The sequence below is a fragment of the Scomber scombrus genome, chromosome 8, assembly GCF_963691925.1.
Source record: "Scomber scombrus chromosome 8, fScoSco1.1, whole genome shotgun sequence".
In the NCBI taxonomy this organism is placed as follows: domain Eukaryota; kingdom Metazoa; phylum Chordata; class Actinopteri; order Scombriformes; family Scombridae; genus Scomber; species Scomber scombrus.
The window spans coordinates 2,178,711-2,197,411 of NC_084977.1; the positions used below are offsets into that span (position 1 = coordinate 2,178,711).

An 18,701-nucleotide genomic window follows, 5' to 3' on the forward strand; every position below is an offset into this window, starting at 1 on the left:
AGAGCAATAATCACTGCTAAATAATACAGATATAATACAGAGACTGGGGTTGCAAAATTCTGGGAATTTCTGGGAATTTCAAAGTTGGAAACTTTCTATGGAAATTACCGGTAATATATCAAAAAAGTTCCGCCCCTTTGCAACCCTAATAGAGACAGTGAAAGACAGACAGAAAAGCCTTGAGCTTTTGGAGCATCAGAATCACTTCCTGTCACTGTGGTTTGATATTAATGACCTGGCTTCCTCCATCCCACTGAACATTTCAGGGGTTGAAGCATTAATCTCTGCACGCTCAGCTTTAACACATACAGTAAAGTCAGCAGTGACCACAGGCCAAAGATGGTCCCCTGGGGTAGAGAAAAGAGGCTTAGATTTATTTAATCACATGGTCCATAGTATACGATGCATTCACTGAACCGTACATTTTTAAAGATAATAAAAGAAAACCAAGTGTTGATAATTATATGACATTCCCAGAGGTCAGTTCATGTGCCCCGGTTGCTGTTGAGAGGAACTTTTGGGCGAGTTTGTTCAGTGGAGCAGCTCAGGGCCCAGATGCCCCAGTGTGGCAGGGCTGGCTGCACCATGCCCACAGGCTGGAGGGTCAAACTGTGCACTGGTGCTCCCTCTGCTTCTCATCAGGACCATGACAGATGAAGCTCTGTTCAGGCAAATTTTCTGCTGCTCTGATTCTGCCTTCTGTCCGCACTCATTAGTAATGGGGTGATGAAGAGAGCGGGGGGATGGGGGGGGGGCATCGGAGGGAAAGTTTGGTTCTTTCTATTCTTTTAGCTTGTTTTGCAGTTGGTTGGGGGGGAGGGGGTGGGGGTGGACTAAAAGGACATTTGCTATCGTTCTCTGCTGTAAAACGCTGCTCTAACCAATCCTCACTTCAGCCACTTACCAGCAGCAGCTTGTAACATTTCTCTGTATTCTGTGTTAAAAAACAAAACCTGGCTCCAGATATTCTTCATTATCATTTGATTGATTGACCACAAATTCATTTAGAAATCTTTAACATCTAAACACAATATTACAATAAGGATGGTTTGAAATGATTCATTGTGACTCAGGACTTGATGTATAATGACCTACCTAGAGTCCTCAGCATGCTTCAAACAGACGTCATACAAAGTGCTGTCTGACCACGTCTGAAGGCAAAAGTGTTTCTACTTGTCCCAAATGACCACACTCAAAGGCGGGGTGTAAAGCCTGCTGTCACAGCCTCCTCTTGGCTACACCATAGCTACGACCCCCTCCCCCCTTCCCCTCTTCCCCCCTCCCCCCAAACCCCTGATCTCTCTTCAAAGCTCTTTTCAGACATGGAATATTTTATAATACAACACTGCTAGCTTCATAAAGCTGCTAAAAGGATTTTTTTTCTGTCATTCAGGAATAGATGGCTTTTATATAAATGTTACTTACAGCTTCATTCAAACATGACAGAACATTTAATACATGTGTTCGTTGGAAAGTTGAAAATATAAGATGGTCAGTTCATAAGAAGTTTTTATTTTATTTCTGGTGTGGTTGTGGGGATTGATTATTGTTTTCTGGCTGCAGACTGTATCAACACATGTACACAATCATATGTACATTTTTACTTTATTGACTATACACTGACACACATGCTTTTACACACACACACACACACACACACACACACACAGACACACACACACAGACACAGACACAGACACACACACACACACACACACACACACACACACACACACACACACAAATTGATTTTCTTCTGCAGGGCCTGAATTTCAGTGCATGATTGCAGGTAATGCACATAGTTGAATTGATTCCCACAAATCTAGCACTTATTTCCTGCACACATTTACATGTACATGCTATGTATATTAATGTTCCCAATGCAAAGCTTTTATGTTTGTATGCACTTTACAGCATACAAACATGGACCGCTAGTTGAAACCTAAATCTACATCATCTGAAATGGAACGTGTTCAGAAAAAAAGTAGTGGAAGACTAATGCAAGCAGCAGTATATAATATATAATATGCTAACTATATTGTTGTTCCATCATCACTAAAGACTGCTGCAATAACTCCAACACTCAAGAAACCTGGCGCCGATCCGAATGATTTGAACAACTTCCGACCCATCTCAAACCTGCCATTTCTCTCCAAAATACTAGAAAGAACTGTTGCAGCCCAGCTCCACCCCCACCTGTCTGACAACAATTTCTATGAACAATTTCAGTCTGGCTTTCGTCCCCTCCACAGCACTGAGACAGCACTAGTGAAAATCACCAATGACCTCCTGATGGCATCTGACTCTGGACTTCTCTCCATTCTGGTTCTCCTCGACCTGAGCGCAGCTTTCGACACGGTTTCCCATGACATCCTCCTGGACAGGTTATCCTCCATTGGAATCACTGACATCCCTCTGGCTTGGTTCAGATCTTGCCCCCCTCCTGTTCATTATTTATCTTCTGCCTCTTGGTCACATTCTCAGGAAATTTGACATACAATTCCACTGTTACGCTGATGATACCCAACTCTATCTTTCCACTAAGCCTTCTTCCACTCTGCCACCCATCGCCCTATCGGACTGCTTACTGGAAATTAAATCATGGCTCTCACTCAACTTTCTTAAACTCAACGGTGACAAAACTGAGGTCCTCCTCATTGTTACCAGATCAACCTTAGCAACATTCAACACTTTCTCCATGTCCATCAACAATTCCACTGTTCCTACATCGCATCAGGTAAAGAGCCTGGACAGCACATTATCTTTTGAAGCCCACATCAATAACGTTACTCGGTCTGCATACTTCCATCTACGTAACATCAATCGTCTCCGTCCCTCACGTTCACCAACCTGCACCGCTATCCTGGTAAACACCCTGATCACATCCAGTCTGGACTACAACTTCATTGGCTCCCTATCAAATCCTGCATTGACTTTAAGATTCTACTCCTCACTTTCAAGATCCTTCACAACCTGGCACCATCATATCTCTCTGAACTTATTCACATCTACACACCTTCCCGAACTCTCCGATCCTCCTCTGCCAACCGGCTCTTTGCCCCATCTGCCAACTTAACTACCATCATGGGGTCAAGAGCTTTCAGCCGATCTGCCCCCCGCCTCAGGAACTCTCTCCCACCAGACATTCGCACTTTTGACTCTGTCTCCACCTTTAAATCCCGCCTGAAAACACACCTATTCAGAGTGGCACACTAACTATGCAATCACATTCTTATTTATTTGTTGTACTAATGCACTTTATAGTCACATTCATATTTATTTCTTTATCTTTGCACTAAATGTTACCTGATTTATATTGTTTGATGTACTGTTGTTGTGTTTTTGTGCCTTGTAAGGTGTCCTTGAGTGCTTTGAAAGGCGCCTTTAAATAAAATGCATTATTATTATTATTATTATTATATAATATACTTTAGACAACTATATAATATATAATATGCTAACTATATAATATACTTCAGAAAACTTTAGAATATTTCATATGTAATATACTAACTATATAATATACTTTAGACAACTATATAATATATATTTCAGACAACTATATAATATTTAATACATAATATGCTATCTATATAATATACTTCAGACAACTATATAATAAATAATATCCTAATTATATAACATAGTTCAGAGAATACTTTAAGTGACAAAATGCAATCTGAGGTAAGAATAGGACCAGGTAAGACATGTAGCTCCCCCTAACAGAGTAAAATCCCCCCTATGTGAAGCATTTATGGGGGAATTTTGGGGTTCAGAGCCTGTTCTCCTAACACATCTTATAACCATCTAATTATTGCATTCAATGGCACCTAAGTCAGTTTTTCTGTTATTGCACAAATGTACAGTACATTAAATTAAACAGCGTAAAAAGCGATGTCTATCTGCACAGCTGTATCTCCACATACACTTCTGGTGGAATATAACTGCTTCTGATGCAACAGCAATAATTGTGACAGTGTAAAACCGCATTATAGATGACATATATAAATTGATGTGTTATTTTAAATGATGTACTATCTGGGGAAAAGCAGCAGTGTGTCTCTGCCAGATGCTTTTAATGGATTTTTTAGAAACAGTGGGAACCTATTACTTCCATGAGATAAGGAAAACCTGCAGTGTGGTGGCCTTATACTTGGTATGGGTGTTAATAGTGATGGGGGAAAAAATGATTTTACTTCAACCGCAGCTGCTGAGGCAGAGGACACTTTTCCACATTTGCCCAGCCTGTTCTATGACTGAACACGGCAACCTTTTCATCACAAATCAAACTCAAAAAAGTTGGAGAAACTTCCTTATTGTAAATTCTTACATATATGTAAATGCTGTAATGCTCTCTTACACTACGTCAGGTTTTCTAGTGTTCGACCAGCTGTGGAAATGAAAATCACTGAGCTAGAAGTTGGACGTTTTTCTGCACTACTGTTCTCTTACTCACCAGCGGGAAACACAGAGGTTGATCTGACAGCTGACTCATGATGTGAGGGGTAGATGAGTGGATGAGTAGGAGTGTGAAGGAAGATGGGATGTTAAATATGCTTAGCAAACAGTTTGGAACTGGCAGCACACTTAAAAAAAACAACAGAATGTGAAAATGTCCTATGTGGACCTCTCTGTGCCAGAGCTGCTCATAAATAATCCAGCAGGATAAATGGAAAGTGACAGAAGCTAGATTGCACTGAGGTAGTTAAGTGTTTGGTTTTGAAAAACATGGTGATGTGACAGGGTTGTATTTCCAGGATATGATCATGGCAACATAAGAGGGCAGGAAATATAGAGCAATAATCAAGAAGAATGAAAATGCTTAGTCACATGGCCGAGAGATCTTTGTACCGCTGAGACCGTCACCCGCATATTGATCTACAGCTTCATATTTAATACAGCAGGCCCAGCAGTTCTGCTGATGTTTAAAAGAGAAAACAAGCCTGAAAAAAGCAACAAGCTCTGATGGAGCTATGGGTGACAGGAGTGGGAGTGTGTGCGTGTGTGCGTGTGTGTGTGTGTGTGTGTGTGTGTGTGTGTGTGTGTGTGTGTGTGTGTGTGTGTGTGTGTGTGTGTGTGTGTGAGAGTGGGAGTGACAGCCTCTACCTGACAGCATTTCTACTGAATGTCAATTGGACCACTTTTCTAACCTGGAATTGATTCAATCTTAATCCAGTTTTAGATGGATGAGGAAATGCAGTCTGTGCAGTGCTGCGTTTCCAAAAGGTTGTGTGTTTACCACACACACACACACGCACACACGCACACACGCACACACACACACACACACACACACACACACACACACACACACCAAATAAACCTTTGTCTACACATGAATGGTAGGTTTTTAAAGTTGCACTAATGAATACTTTTATATAATAAAATGGATCAGATGACTATGTGTGAAGTGAAAGCTGTCAGTCAGAGTGAAGAACCCAACAGAGGACGATCACTATTGAGTAGTTCTACTCAGCTGGACAGAGTTTGAGCTTTTAGCTCATTGTTTTGGGCTTACAGTTTTACAGACATTACTGTTTTGGTTCAGTGTTGGTGCAGGAGGCAGAAAAACCTCTGATGAATCCACCGTTTATCAGTCCTGCTCAGCACTAAACAGCAGACAGACATAGTTAGCGACTAGCTGGTAACCGCTAAAGAGCCAGATCATTTTCTCAGGAGTTGGTGGAGACCAGGGTTATTATAGTTTTGAAATTTGTATTACTTTTTATTTTTATTTCATTTTTTAGTTTGTTTTTCTTTATTTCAGTTTAGTTTTAGTTAGTTTTATTTTAATATTGAAGAATAAACTAGTTTTAGTCTAGTTTTTATTTAGCTTTTCAGGTATTTAGGTATCTGCCTGGAACTTGAGCCATTTCTAGAAAATTGTAAATTGCGTGTCAAGTATCTTCTTCTTGTGCATTATGTGCTAGCCGCCATCCGCTATGCTGCCACCTACTGGAGAAGTCAAACTGAACAGGACACAGTGAAAATGGAGGGAGAACACGAAAGAGCGACAAACACAAAGCTGATTTGATCTGTAATTCAGTTTAGTTTGAGTTAGTTGTGTATTGTTCATTGTAGTTTTTATTTAGTTTTCTTTCAGTTAACAAAATGATTTTTTCCCTACTAGTTTTCGTTTTAGTCTTAGTTCTTGTTAACTATAATAACCCTGGTGGAGACCAAAACAGAGACTAAAGGAGAGTGAATATATTTGATTACATTCATCAGTTTTACACAACATGATGCTAAATGAATGCTAATGCTGCACTATGTCTGCTGAAAGTTTACATGGTAACTATTTACAAACACGTCATACTACATATATATTAGTAGTAGTTGTTGAATTCTAATAAATCAAACATTAATTACAATCTTCAAGGATATAACTTCTAATATTCAGGTCTGTTATTATCTTAGATACGAAACACATTTCAGTGTTTTTCAGAAAGACTGATGAAATAAAGAGTTAGAGGTAGAACAGAGGCCTGCATACATGTGGCTTTGGGATTTGGGCTCTCTATGATATACTGTATGCAAGGAAGTATGGTTACTGTAGTGTATAGCGTGCACCCACATGGTGATAGGGTAAACATCATGCCCTGAGCAGCATGTCACCACTGCAGCTAGAAAAGCCGAGTCATGCTACAAGTAGAAACAACATATGAGCAGGTGGATGTTTGTAGCTGCAGTGTAGAACTGTCATGAGTGTGGGTAGAAACAACACGTCACATACACATCATGTGAAGCATATGTCACACAGGCTGGTGGGGGGAACAGGTAATGTCATTATTTATGTGGGAAGTCACACCGATTCCTCCCCAGGACACAACAGCTGCACCAAACCTGCCCCAGGACCCGCTACGTCCTGGAAATCCAGATGTTGTCCTGACCTGCTGATTCCACCTGAACTAGCAGCCCATCCTCCACCAGATGTAGTCATAGTGAACACAGCTGCAGCTTTTAGTGACAATAAGTAGGTGTAAAAGCAGCTTATACATTCTGAGGGAGGAAATGAAGGTGACACTGCTTTTAGTTTGCCATTAAAGAGTTTCTCAGGTATTAACTTCTCTCCCCATAAAAATCGGGTAAATGTCTACACTAGAATTAGAAGTTTGAAAACTGCAAAGCTTGACTCTTTATCAGGATGTCTTCCAAAACACATAAAACTCTCCTGCTTTAGTGTTAATTACCTGGTGGTGGAGAAAAGGGCAAAATGAGATGTTGCAGCGCCTGCTTATGTTAAACAGCTGTGACCTTTACAGTTACACAGGACGAATATGCTTCTGTAAATGTATTCTACCATCACATTATATACTGTGATTCAAATGAGATCATTTGAGTTTTTACTCTCTTGCCACTTACTTATCACTGCTCCCTTAATGAATGCTGGTTTTAATAATAGAAAAACAACATCCATTCATTTTATTCAGCAGTCAACCAATGAAGAAGTGTGGCAAGTGATGGAGTACATGGTGTGAGAGTATATGTTTCTAACATTCTCACATTTTGATGTGGCATCTTGATTAAAACTTTTAATTGGATTTAAATTAAATTAAATTAAACTGTATGAATAAATAAATGCTCCTCTTTTATTCCACTAACCTCAGTTTATTTTCCAGTTAAATTATAGTGTCTTGAGTTGTTGTGATTAGAAAGATATAAACCATTCAGCCTTCACTAAGCCCCCTTTGTCAAGCACATGGTGATGGGCTGATCAGAACAAAGCAATAAAATGGCTTTAGTTTTAATCCTGGTATCATATTTAAACTGTAAATACATTCAGATGAAAGCATTATCATTTTAAAGTGTTTTTCTGTTTATGATTTATACAACAGGCTTGGACCACATTTGTACATGCTCTGTCTGTATGAGTGCTTCTCATATGAGGTTGAATACGAAGACAAAAGTAGGCTTCTCATTTCTAGCCGGTGACTGTCAGCTGATTTGATTTTACCCACTTTATTTTATAGTGACATTATTTTATTATATTTTATTAATCTTTTATTACCTTTTATTTTATTTGGGTATTCTTAATGTTTACATTTTATTCTACCTCAGGTGTTTCCTCACTGCAGATTATCATAGTGTTTCCTTAGTTCCTGTTCTTGTTAACTAACAAAATCAAACTCAGGTATCTTATCATTCAACACCAATATTCCTTTTGTAAATAATGTTATGATTTTTGTATTATATTTTGTATTACTATTGTTTTTTTATTGCTTGTGCACTTCGTTATTATTTATTGTTCTTTATTCTTTCTATTGAAGCTCTATTTTTTAATATCTACTTGCTGCTGCAGTAATTTAAACTTTCCCCCTGTGGGACTAATAGAGGAATATCTTATATTAGCTTGTTTTTACTACTGTATGTAAAGCACTTTGTGTTACATTACCATGTATGAAAAGTGCTATACAAATAAAGTTTGATTGATTGATTAATTGATCTGTTGCAGCGAACAGGCTAATTAACTTTATCTATGTCTGCGAGCTGGCTGGCTGGCTTATTTGAAAGTAAGAACCCTCATAAATATCTAATTATGTTAAAAATGATAAAAAATGATAATGTATAATGTAATAATATCAAAATCTTTAAACATAACCTCTGTAATGAATACAGATCAGAACAGAGCTGCAATACAATCTCAAAGTCAATCACATCAAACAGACAAACATGGTTCAGCCTCCACACTTTTAAAGGCTTTCCATGCTTGCTGACTTGCTGGTGATGCTCTCACATTAGGGGCTGTATCAGTGGTATTACCTGCTTGGAGTCCATTTCGTGGATGGGTGCATCAGAGAAGCAGTGGTGATGGAAGAGGCCCATCTTCTGGCTGAGCAGGCAGTGGACGACATGAGCCCTCGCATTCTGCCACTTAACAAGGCGGACCAGCTCGCGGTTCAGAGAGGCGCCCAGATCCACGGACCAGTTATAGCTGTACAGAGTCACCTGACGCACAGAGAGGGTGACATGACCGTCAAACTAATATCAAGTCAAAAAGGTTCACTGAGCACAAAGTACATATGTACAATCTGTTCTTATGAGCTCAATAATAGTGGTTAAGTGCTTTGTAAAGCCTGAGCTATGTGTGTTTAACAAAAAGTATGTCATTATTATTTTTGTTTGCTACTTATATATAACAATATCATGTCATTAAAGGGTTAGTTCAACCAAATTACAAAAAAAACTTTTTACTAAGTACTTCCTATTTGTAGCCATGTACATAGTTTTGCTTTCATTTGTCACAATATGGTGATCAGTGTCTGAGACTTGTACTTCAGCCACCATACAGAGGAGGTGAATCTAATGTATTTTGTGGAGCTCATAGCTCTGAAAGTGTACATTACACTAACAGTGTTGTATAATTAAGGCTTCTCTATGGCTCAGTTTTAACAACAGTAACTCACCTGCTTCATTCTCACAATACAACCTCATTACATTTACATGTATTCATTTATTGGAAGAGACTTTTGTCCAGTTATGTACAAATGAGATACAATCCTGCATATTGCCAGATGTCTAAAACAGTAAATCAATGCTAAATGTAAAAACTGTGCAGTAGCAAATGTAAAAATACATTGATATATAACAGCAACAGCTTCTATATGCAGTGTCCTCCTTACTGTGTATAAGCCACATGGAGGTAAGTGTGAGAAAATGGTACAGTATTAAGGCTAAAGCCCTTTAATGCAGCAATAAGGAGAGCAACTGTCTACTTGTACTTCTGCATATAACACCAGTGTGGTTCACTGGTCAGAGATGTATTCACAGCTGCATACAAACATGAGCTTTTGAATTCCTGTTTCTTAAAACTCTGACTTGTTCTCTGGTTGGCCTGAGGGAAAATTCACAATTCCAAGGCTTCCATATGTCAGGTCACCTTTTTGTCCAGGATGCTGATGAAGAGGAACCTCTGGCGGGGAGCCAGTCCTGCCCCGGCCTGGCAGGGACTGACCCAATCACTCTGCTCCAGAGCCTCGAAGCGCTGGAAGCCCTTATGAGCTGAGCAGAAGAGAGGAAAACTCTGTTAAATGGCAAAGTAATGTGAATCAAAGCCAGACAGCATGCCGTGGCAATTCCTTTAACACAGACTGCTGCTGACAGTCAGGACGTTCTTTTATCTGTTCTTCACCAAACTGTACGGTTACAGTCAATGCACAGCACCACATAGGCTCAACTTTGAAGATGTAATTAAGTTTGGTTTGTACAGTTACTAGGGAACTGCTCAGTGGGTCTTTATAAACCCTCAGGCCACATGCATCCAATTACTTAATAAGTCTCTGAGGTTTCCAGCTTTGGCTGATGAAGAGGATAAATATTTACTTTCAGGTAAATGCTGGTCTGGAAATTCCAACCCAGAAGAAATGTATTCAATACAATCAAGGGAAGAGGAGCAACATGGAGAGTTTTAACTCTTTGTGAGTTGTATTCCACAATCATATGTTACAGATATTATTCAGATTGTAATATCTATGTTAAAGACATTACTCTTCAGGAGGAAGGACTGCCAGACTCATATAGATCAAGTAGTATTCCAAGGTCTCCTTCAACTGTTAACATTTTTAAACTAATTCATATACTTTAGTTTTTTATTTAATCAATCTAATGTATTTTTTCTTTGTCTATTAAATAAGCTCATTGGGCTCTATTTTATGCAGCATAAAGTAAAATGACATCATGTACCGAGGCATGCTGAGGTTCTGTCCTCACCTGTTCCAGGTTTTACAAAACAGCAATGATACTCAACTTACTCACCAGTATGCAAGAAACTAAAGTTGAAATAGATTAAAATTCTAAGATGTAGTTAAAATCTGATAAAGTGAGAATACACAAACAGTTTGGGTTGGCAAACTTATTAGTGTTCATAAACTGCAGCTACAAGTTGAAATGTATAGTCCACATGTAAACAAGTTTTTCCCTTTTGTCCACACAAAAACTGTGTTTTACATCACTGAAAATGGAACTTTTGGAAAACTGCTTCCAGGGTGACAATTTTCAGAAACTGTGTTTTCAGTGCTGTGTGCAGAGTAGACATCCTGTGACATCAGAGTGTGTGCTGTTGTCCCTTTTGTTTGCATGAGGCGACATTTCGTGCAATGATGGACGTGGCCTTGCTAAAAGTACTTTTTATATGTTAACACATAAATGTACAGTTACTCTTCCACTGTGTTGAGAAACAGAGGCGTCAGAATGCTGGTTTGACATGCACTTGACAATGTTTTCTGTGTTTTCATTTGGACTGAGATTGTATTTAAACAGTGCTTGTGTGGACGAGATCCTTTTAGAGAACAAATGAAGGAAAATACCTGTGTACATGTGAACTGGCTCTAAGATAAGAAACTTTATTAATCCTTCAGGGAAGTGTTTGTTTATATAAGTATAAGATGTGAAATGTTGGTTAAATATGCAAAATCTGATCTGACTCAATTCACTTATCAGAAGTGGAAGTGTGGTTAACAATTGTGCTACATTTGGATGAAAACTTGTGTTTTAGGGTTTCCTCCATCATCCCCCCCCCCAGCCTGCTCAAAGCAGGTTAACTGTGCAGTGTACACAGTGCACCATGTTATACAATATGTCTTCTTTTATCCACTTTTAAGAAATACATATATTTCATAGAGAAATGTTTATAAAAATGTATATGTGACATTTCCTTAAAAAAAACAATAAAACCAAAACCCATTAATATCCCGTCAGCACCAATGTGTTAAGCTGAAAGGCGAACTTACGTGTGAACCTATTTAGCACTGGCGTGTTTTCCTCATCTGAACTGTCTTCTGTAGGCAAACAGAGATGGTACAAACAGCAAGGCAGCATGGAGAGTGAAACACACAGCTCGACACAAACTGATGTAAGCGGACACTTGCAAAATAACACAGGTATGTTAGACAGCTGCTAGCATGACAGAGAAACAGAGGCTCGAAGAGCAGCAGCGAGGAGAGCATATTGAAAGCTTTGAGACAGAACACTCATGCTTGAACCTCTTCTTCTACAATACACATGATGGTTATAACAGGTGTTAGCAACATGCTGCTGATACACTGTCTCAAAGTACTGTCATACACTGATGTACTAATCAATACTAGATACCATTGGGTCAATATCACTATCTAACTGACATAATTCCTATTGTATTAAATTTGTGGTACACTGGCAAGAATATTTTGAATTAGAGGTCCTATATCATGGTTACAAATACAATTCTAGTAGAGAAGTGGGATTTGCCCTATTCATGTATTTATTCACTGTGACTGGCTGGTGGAGCAACACTAAATTCTGGTAAACGAAAAATAAATATGAGGAAAATGACTTTTGATAGAAGTGAGTTACATGTCACTGAATGCTTTGTGCTTCAGTCACTGAGCTTAAAAATGTGCTGCTGTGCCACAAACATCAGGTGCAGTTCAAAGATGCGTTATTGTAGAACTAACTGGACTCAGTCAATTTAAACAGTTCACTTACGGATTTTGGACAGATTTTAGATACATTCTTCTACAATTATGTTCTGTTTGTATTAAGTTTTGAACAATGATGTTTCATGTCCCCAGCCAAAAAGGCTCATGGCTCTGTCTTTTCTTTACTGAGTCTCACAAAGAAACACTGTCTTCTTCTAAAAAGTGGTACTGTAGATTGCAGGTTACCAATTATACACATTTCGACATAGTTTTATGTAGTGCTTCTTTCACAGTACACTGTTCTCTGCAGCTTAAAATGACCAGTGTCTACTGATGGCAACAACCAATCAGAATACGCTTCTGCAAACACAACGCTACAGAAACCAAACCAAAGAGCTGCTGATTCTGGAATCCGCAGGTGCTTCACTGCTCTGTTTGGCTGGTTCAGTACAGTGCATACAATTTCAGTAAACTGTGTTGATAAGAGACTTTCAGCTGTCTGAAAACAGGGCAAAAACCTTTTGTAGGTGAAGGAAACAATCATGTTGAACTAAATAATTGTTCAAAAAGATCCCTCAATATTTCCAGGTCATATGATATATAGAAGTACAAACTAATTTAGTGTTCTATTTGCCTTTGACTAAATACTTAGAACAAACTGACTACGATATGGATTATTCATCATCGTTGTGGTGTAGCTATCATACAGTTTAGTAAGCAGTGCAGAGCATGAATACTGACACACACAGTATTGTAGGTGACTTACAGACGCTGCCTTTAGCAGTTACCTTGTTCTGTGCTACAGTGCCACTGGTGGAAGTTCCGTCCAATGAGAATAAAGCTCCTTGTAGCATCAGGAGGTTGGCTGAGGTTCTGAGCAAGAGGGAACGGAACAAAGACATTTCCAGATGGGGGGCATCTAAAAAGGTTTAAGAAATGGAGAAAATCATTACTGGGATCAGACAATATAACACAGCTGTGAAACAATACTGTGCACTGTACTGTGCATGTGGAAGAATGAAGGACACAAACCCTTTCAAAATTAATATTAGAGATCATCCATATTTGAGCAACAGTGGTTTGCCGATTATGCCCCTTTTAGAAATCTGGACAACTGCTGACAGACATGCACTACCTCCACCAACCAGCATGCGGCAATAATGATGTAATCCCGCACTGGCTTCCCACCACTTATGTATGTTGGAATGCATGATCAAGCTGGAGTCATTTAACATAACCAGGAATCAAACAGTCTCTCTATAATACCTAATGGATGTATTATAAGAGCTCATAGGGCGCTGCCACTCAGTCATTAGCTGATTTTTCCCAGTGGCCACTTGTGGTATTGCAGTAAAATCCCCATTTTCCCAATAGACCACACATTGTGAAATAGACGCCTGTAAAACTGTTGACAGGACACCTCGAACTGCAGACAAGGTCAATTATGACTCTTTTTGTTATGAATTTTTGATTGGCTTTATATTTGTTAAACTTTCCTTGAGCCAAGAAAAGTGATTTAAAAATCTGCAACATCATCGCAATGTAAAGTCTGTGGGCTGAGTGGGAAGCTTGTGGGCGGAGCCAGCAGGGGAAATTCTACTGCACATATTCAGTAGGCTGCGTAGTGTGGAAGCAAACCTGGAGGCTAGAAAACGTTTTTTGGCAAGAGACAGCGGATTTTGTTATTTAGAAGACAAAATGTAATCATTACAACTCTAAAAAGTGACAGAAACTCACCTTGTCTTTTCAAATGCTTTCACTGTTGTATCACTGGCAAGAGAACTGACCAAGTTGACAATCTCTGCCAAGATGGAAGGCAGCAAGAAGTGAGAAGCAATCTCAGCTGTGCACTGCTGAATGGAGGAGCAGCCTGTTGATCAGCAGCAGCAGCGAGGAAAAAATACAGAGAATGAAGTTCTTCAACTAAGAATATAAAATATCATCATCAGAAAATGCAGAAAATTATTTCCCAACTTAATCTTCTCATCCTAATATATACAGTCATTGAGAAGAATGAAACAAAACTTACCAAGTTTAGCCATGAATGTGATCCACGGCTGGAAGGTAACCTGATAGACGTGGTGCAGAGTGCCTGTATCTCCCTCCTCCAACTGAGACACCTGCCTCCTGCATAGCCACGCATACAACAGAATACACGTTAACACTATGTGCATGTGATACTAAAGACCACAGCTGCAGTGCTTTAAAGGCAAGTTGAGTTTTTGTTCAGGAGGTGAGATTTCTGGCTGTCACAGCTCAGTCTGAGGATAATGCTTCAGGGGAAAGTAGACACTTCTAACCCACAGTTATTCATAGAATGTTCTTGGGTAAGTTTGCGCTTACAATACGTTAGCAACTTGTTCTGATGATTCTTTTAAAAACTCAAATACAGAGATTTACTCCAACTGAGATGAAACTGCATTTTTTGTCCCTGCCACAGCACACACACCTGCTCTGTAAATGACATGTCCTGCTCTATCATTTGAGGAATCGATCTGTTTTCACAAGAAAGAGATTCATATTTTATACTGGTCGGTGTCATGACAACGCCCCATCTGTGCATATACTGTGACACAACACAGAAAGAGCCTCTGACTTTGAACCGAAACCCATATTAACTCTCTAGCTAATGTTAGCTTTCCAGGTTAGTCAGTGTATTAACTTCATATATAGTCCATAACATACACAAAATAGCACAGTATTGGTGGCTTGTGTTCCAACAAAGCTTGCTGAACGAGCTACCAAACAAGTGTCCACCAGGGAAAAACTACTCCGCTAATATCAGTTTGCAGGTGTGATAGCTTTTTAGCTTAACAGCTGTAGCAAGTTTTTAACATAAAACTACAATAACTGAATAATTGCTGTGGTCAGTGCAACAAGGTGTGTACACTATCAGCATTACACATAGGTGAACATTCACCTACTAAAACAGCATGGCAGAAACATTATCATTCATTTGGAATCATGTTTGTGTCCACCTGGTGATTGTAAGTTCAGTATTCACTCTTTTTTAGCACTAGTTTGGTCTCCACCAACTCAGAATAAAGATCTCTTTTTCAGTGAGACTTCAATGCTGTGGTGTTTTTTCATACAATTCATATTGATAATATCTCCACACCTCTGGGCCTGCTCCAGCTCCACAGCCATAGCTTTCTCCTGGCTCCACTGCTGCTTCACGCTCTCTGTCTTGTGTCTTCGTCGCGCCGCTCGGCCCTCCTCTCCTTTTTCTTGTACGATGTCATCAGTTGTTTTTGGGCTCCCGAGCTCTGAGGAGTCTGGCTTACTCTGCAAGGATGGAACAGAACACATGTATTCTTTAATAAATACCCAACATAAGCTCTGTCTATAGTGGAAACAACCAGAAAGACTTGATATGAGGATCTCAGGTGGCGCACCAGCTCATGTGGAGTTATCAAGTAAAAAATGTAAGTGGGGGACATGCCTCAAAAGTGCTTGTACTTCACATATATTCCCTCACCTTTTAAACTAATGCTTTGCTGCATTGTGAGTTCTATTTTGTTGTTTTTCTGGATGTTAGTATGAAAATTTGGAATAATTCATGACATTATAAACTGGATAAGAGTTAGAGATAAGATAGGAAACAATCTTAAGGTCTAGGCTCAGATTGTTGTCATCAAGGTTTCTGCATTGGTCGATCATGTAACAGGCTCATGAGTCAGTGTGCCTACTTGATGAGTTTGCATTTTCATCTTTCACCTATGAGAAAACATTTTATATCCTGACTCTGTGGTTTAATTATTTCAGTAAGCAAATTAGAAGAAATAATCATTACTATTACTACTACATTCAACACAGTGATATAACTCATTTACAACACTGTGGACTTGAGTTTTCTAGTTCCATAAAGAAAGCCTTCAACCTTTGGGTGAACTGACCAGTATGTCCCAGAAACTCCGACGTGTGCTCCTTCCAGTGGGTGTGGTGGACTCAGGTGTGCTGGTCCCGGTCATGGGGGTGCTTCCTGCAGACTGGGTTAAGGTGATTGGTGAAGGGCTGGATTTAAACACCCGTGAGCCACTGCGCTGCCTAGGACTATCCTTCACCTCTTTCACCTCAGGTAAAGGAATCAGCAGACCTGAAGACACATTTTACAAAGACAAACATTTAATCTAAGTGATGAGTAACAGAACAATCTTCAGTTCTCAGCTTTAGGCCTGTAGAGGACTAAAGTTTAGACTAATACATTGTTCTGTAAGATTGAACCATCATAGACTATGATGAAACACAAACACAAACTTGAAAGCAGATAGCTGATACAGATGTAACGCCCATTAGTTACACACATAGTTTAATCCCCAATTTTTACAGCTTTACAATGTGTAGAGCTATACAGCCTAGTAGATTTCAGATGTAGTTGCTTAGTTTCACCAGCAGGATGCGCATTCATCCCACACAAACGCTGACAGCGCCTCTTCCTTGTTTTTTCCCTGTTCTCGGTCCTTTTTCATGCACCGTTGCAGACCAGAGCACCACAAGAGAGACGAGCGAGTGAAAACTGCCTGTAAAGTTGTTAAAATTACAATTTTGTTCGAGTTATCAGTTTGGAGGACTTCCATACAATGAAGAGATTTTTCTTGCCAAACCTGACCGTGTGGATATTGATTTTGACGAGTGAAAACCAGGCGGGGAATTCTGGTCCTCTGAAATGATGCGAACGCGGAAGTAACTTAAAACTGCATTCTATCAAAAGGCCACCAGAGGGCGACCGTTTTGGTGTCAAAAGGACTTCCGTCTCTATATGATGTTCATTTGAGAAATTTTGGCCTCTCTGATTTTATATGTGACGATAAAGCAGGGTATGCATTAGGGCGTGGCTACGTGTTGATTGACAGGTTGATTGGTTCACAGGTTCAGGAAGGCGCCTCTTGCTCCTCCTGATGCCCATATAAGTAGAATCCGTGTTTTTTTTTTACCCGGCATGCACCGGAAATGTTCAAGATCGCGCTGCTCAGATCCGATACTATTCGCTAACAGATAAAAACTTTCACTGAATAATATACATTGAAAAAGAAGAGAACTATGGGAGTTCTGGCAGTACTGTCAAAATTGGCCAAAAGTAAAGTTTGATTATTAATTTAAAACACATAGGTTCAAATCTTTCAAAAATCTTTTAAAGTATTTAATCCATAAGAGGGTAAACTCTCTCTCTCTGCACTATAGTTGGTACTAGATTGAGAACTAAGAACACACTGTCTCTCTGAGCGATATAAAATGAATGATGCGTAATATGTTCTTTTTTTATACAGGTTATTATAAATATTCATCCGAAGTATTTCCAAAGGAGACTTTTTAGATGGCTTGGAGTACAAATAACTGTGTGGCTGAGCTGTGTTGTTAACTTCCATCTTTACCTCACAGTGATGTTGAATTATTGGCTCATTTCAGCTCGACCTACATTTCACTTTCAGTCAGTGAAAGTGACCTTGTGTGACTCCTGTCCATCATGCAGTGCAGACGTGGTAGCACTATGAAAATATTAATTTTCACAACTGAATCTCTGTTGGGTTTTTTAACAAATCCCTTCTACAATCCAGTTTAGAATATTTGTTATATTTGTTTGCAAGTGGAAAACAATCACTAAAATAAAATAAAATAAATCACAAAAAGACAACCTTGATTTCCTTTGATTAAACACATACGTTTAACTATCTAATACAAATGAATTATGAAACTTTTTTTGCAGTAATATGGTCCTCATGGGGCACATTTAATATCATGTATACCTGGACAACTCAATGCAATCAGGAACAATGTTGCTTCACTGTCAGAGAGGAGATGATTCAACTCACTGGTCAATTTAGCAGCAACAGTTTGTTGTAATAGTGTGCTGGATTAGATGACACTGTTCTTGAACAGCTTAATGCTATATAATGTTAAGTCCTGCAGTGTGATAACCAGCAGGTAAACAGTACACAGAGCATAGAGGAATGATAAACAGATAACCATTTGTTGAAAGCCTCACCTTTAGCTTCTTCTTTCTGAGATTTGGTTGTGTGGGGTACTCCTAGACAAAGGGGATTGGGTAACACTCTAAGCTCCATGACGACGTCACAGAGCGCATGGCGGAGGGCCCCCTGCAGATTATCACTCAGTTGTAAGGGGCTGACGTTGCCTTGTTCCCAGATGTCAAACCGCACATACAGCTGTGGCTCTGTTAGAAGACAAGCATATCCAAGGTTTATTATGTGTCAATACAGTGCTATTAAAGCCCACTAACACCCACTATCATCAGGCTTGTGTCTTCATTGAGAAAGGGTAACATCAACATTCATTCATGAGTACTTTCAC

The 18,701-nt window shown here is 39.3% G+C and overlaps 1 protein-coding gene across 1 annotated transcript in view; it reads right to left on the reverse strand.

Moving 5' to 3' along the window:
* Positions 1–18,701, reverse strand: part of szt2 (SZT2 subunit of KICSTOR complex) — a 106,680-nt gene that overhangs the window by 29,705 nt on the left and 58,274 nt on the right. The window contains exons 52-60 of the mRNA XM_062423812.1: positions 18,376–18,564; positions 16,289–16,488; positions 15,511–15,677; positions 14,422–14,519; positions 14,130–14,262; positions 13,181–13,311; positions 11,727–11,774; positions 9,878–9,999; positions 8,761–8,946 (exon numbers count right to left, since the gene is read on the reverse strand). Of these exons, the coding sequence (XP_062279796.1) occupies positions 8,761–8,946; positions 9,878–9,999; positions 11,727–11,774; positions 13,181–13,311; positions 14,130–14,262; positions 14,422–14,519; positions 15,511–15,677; positions 16,289–16,488; positions 18,376–18,564 (1,274 nt within the window). The remainder of the gene's footprint in view (positions 1–8,760; positions 8,947–9,877; positions 10,000–11,726; positions 11,775–13,180; positions 13,312–14,129; positions 14,263–14,421; positions 14,520–15,510; positions 15,678–16,288; positions 16,489–18,375; positions 18,565–18,701) is intronic.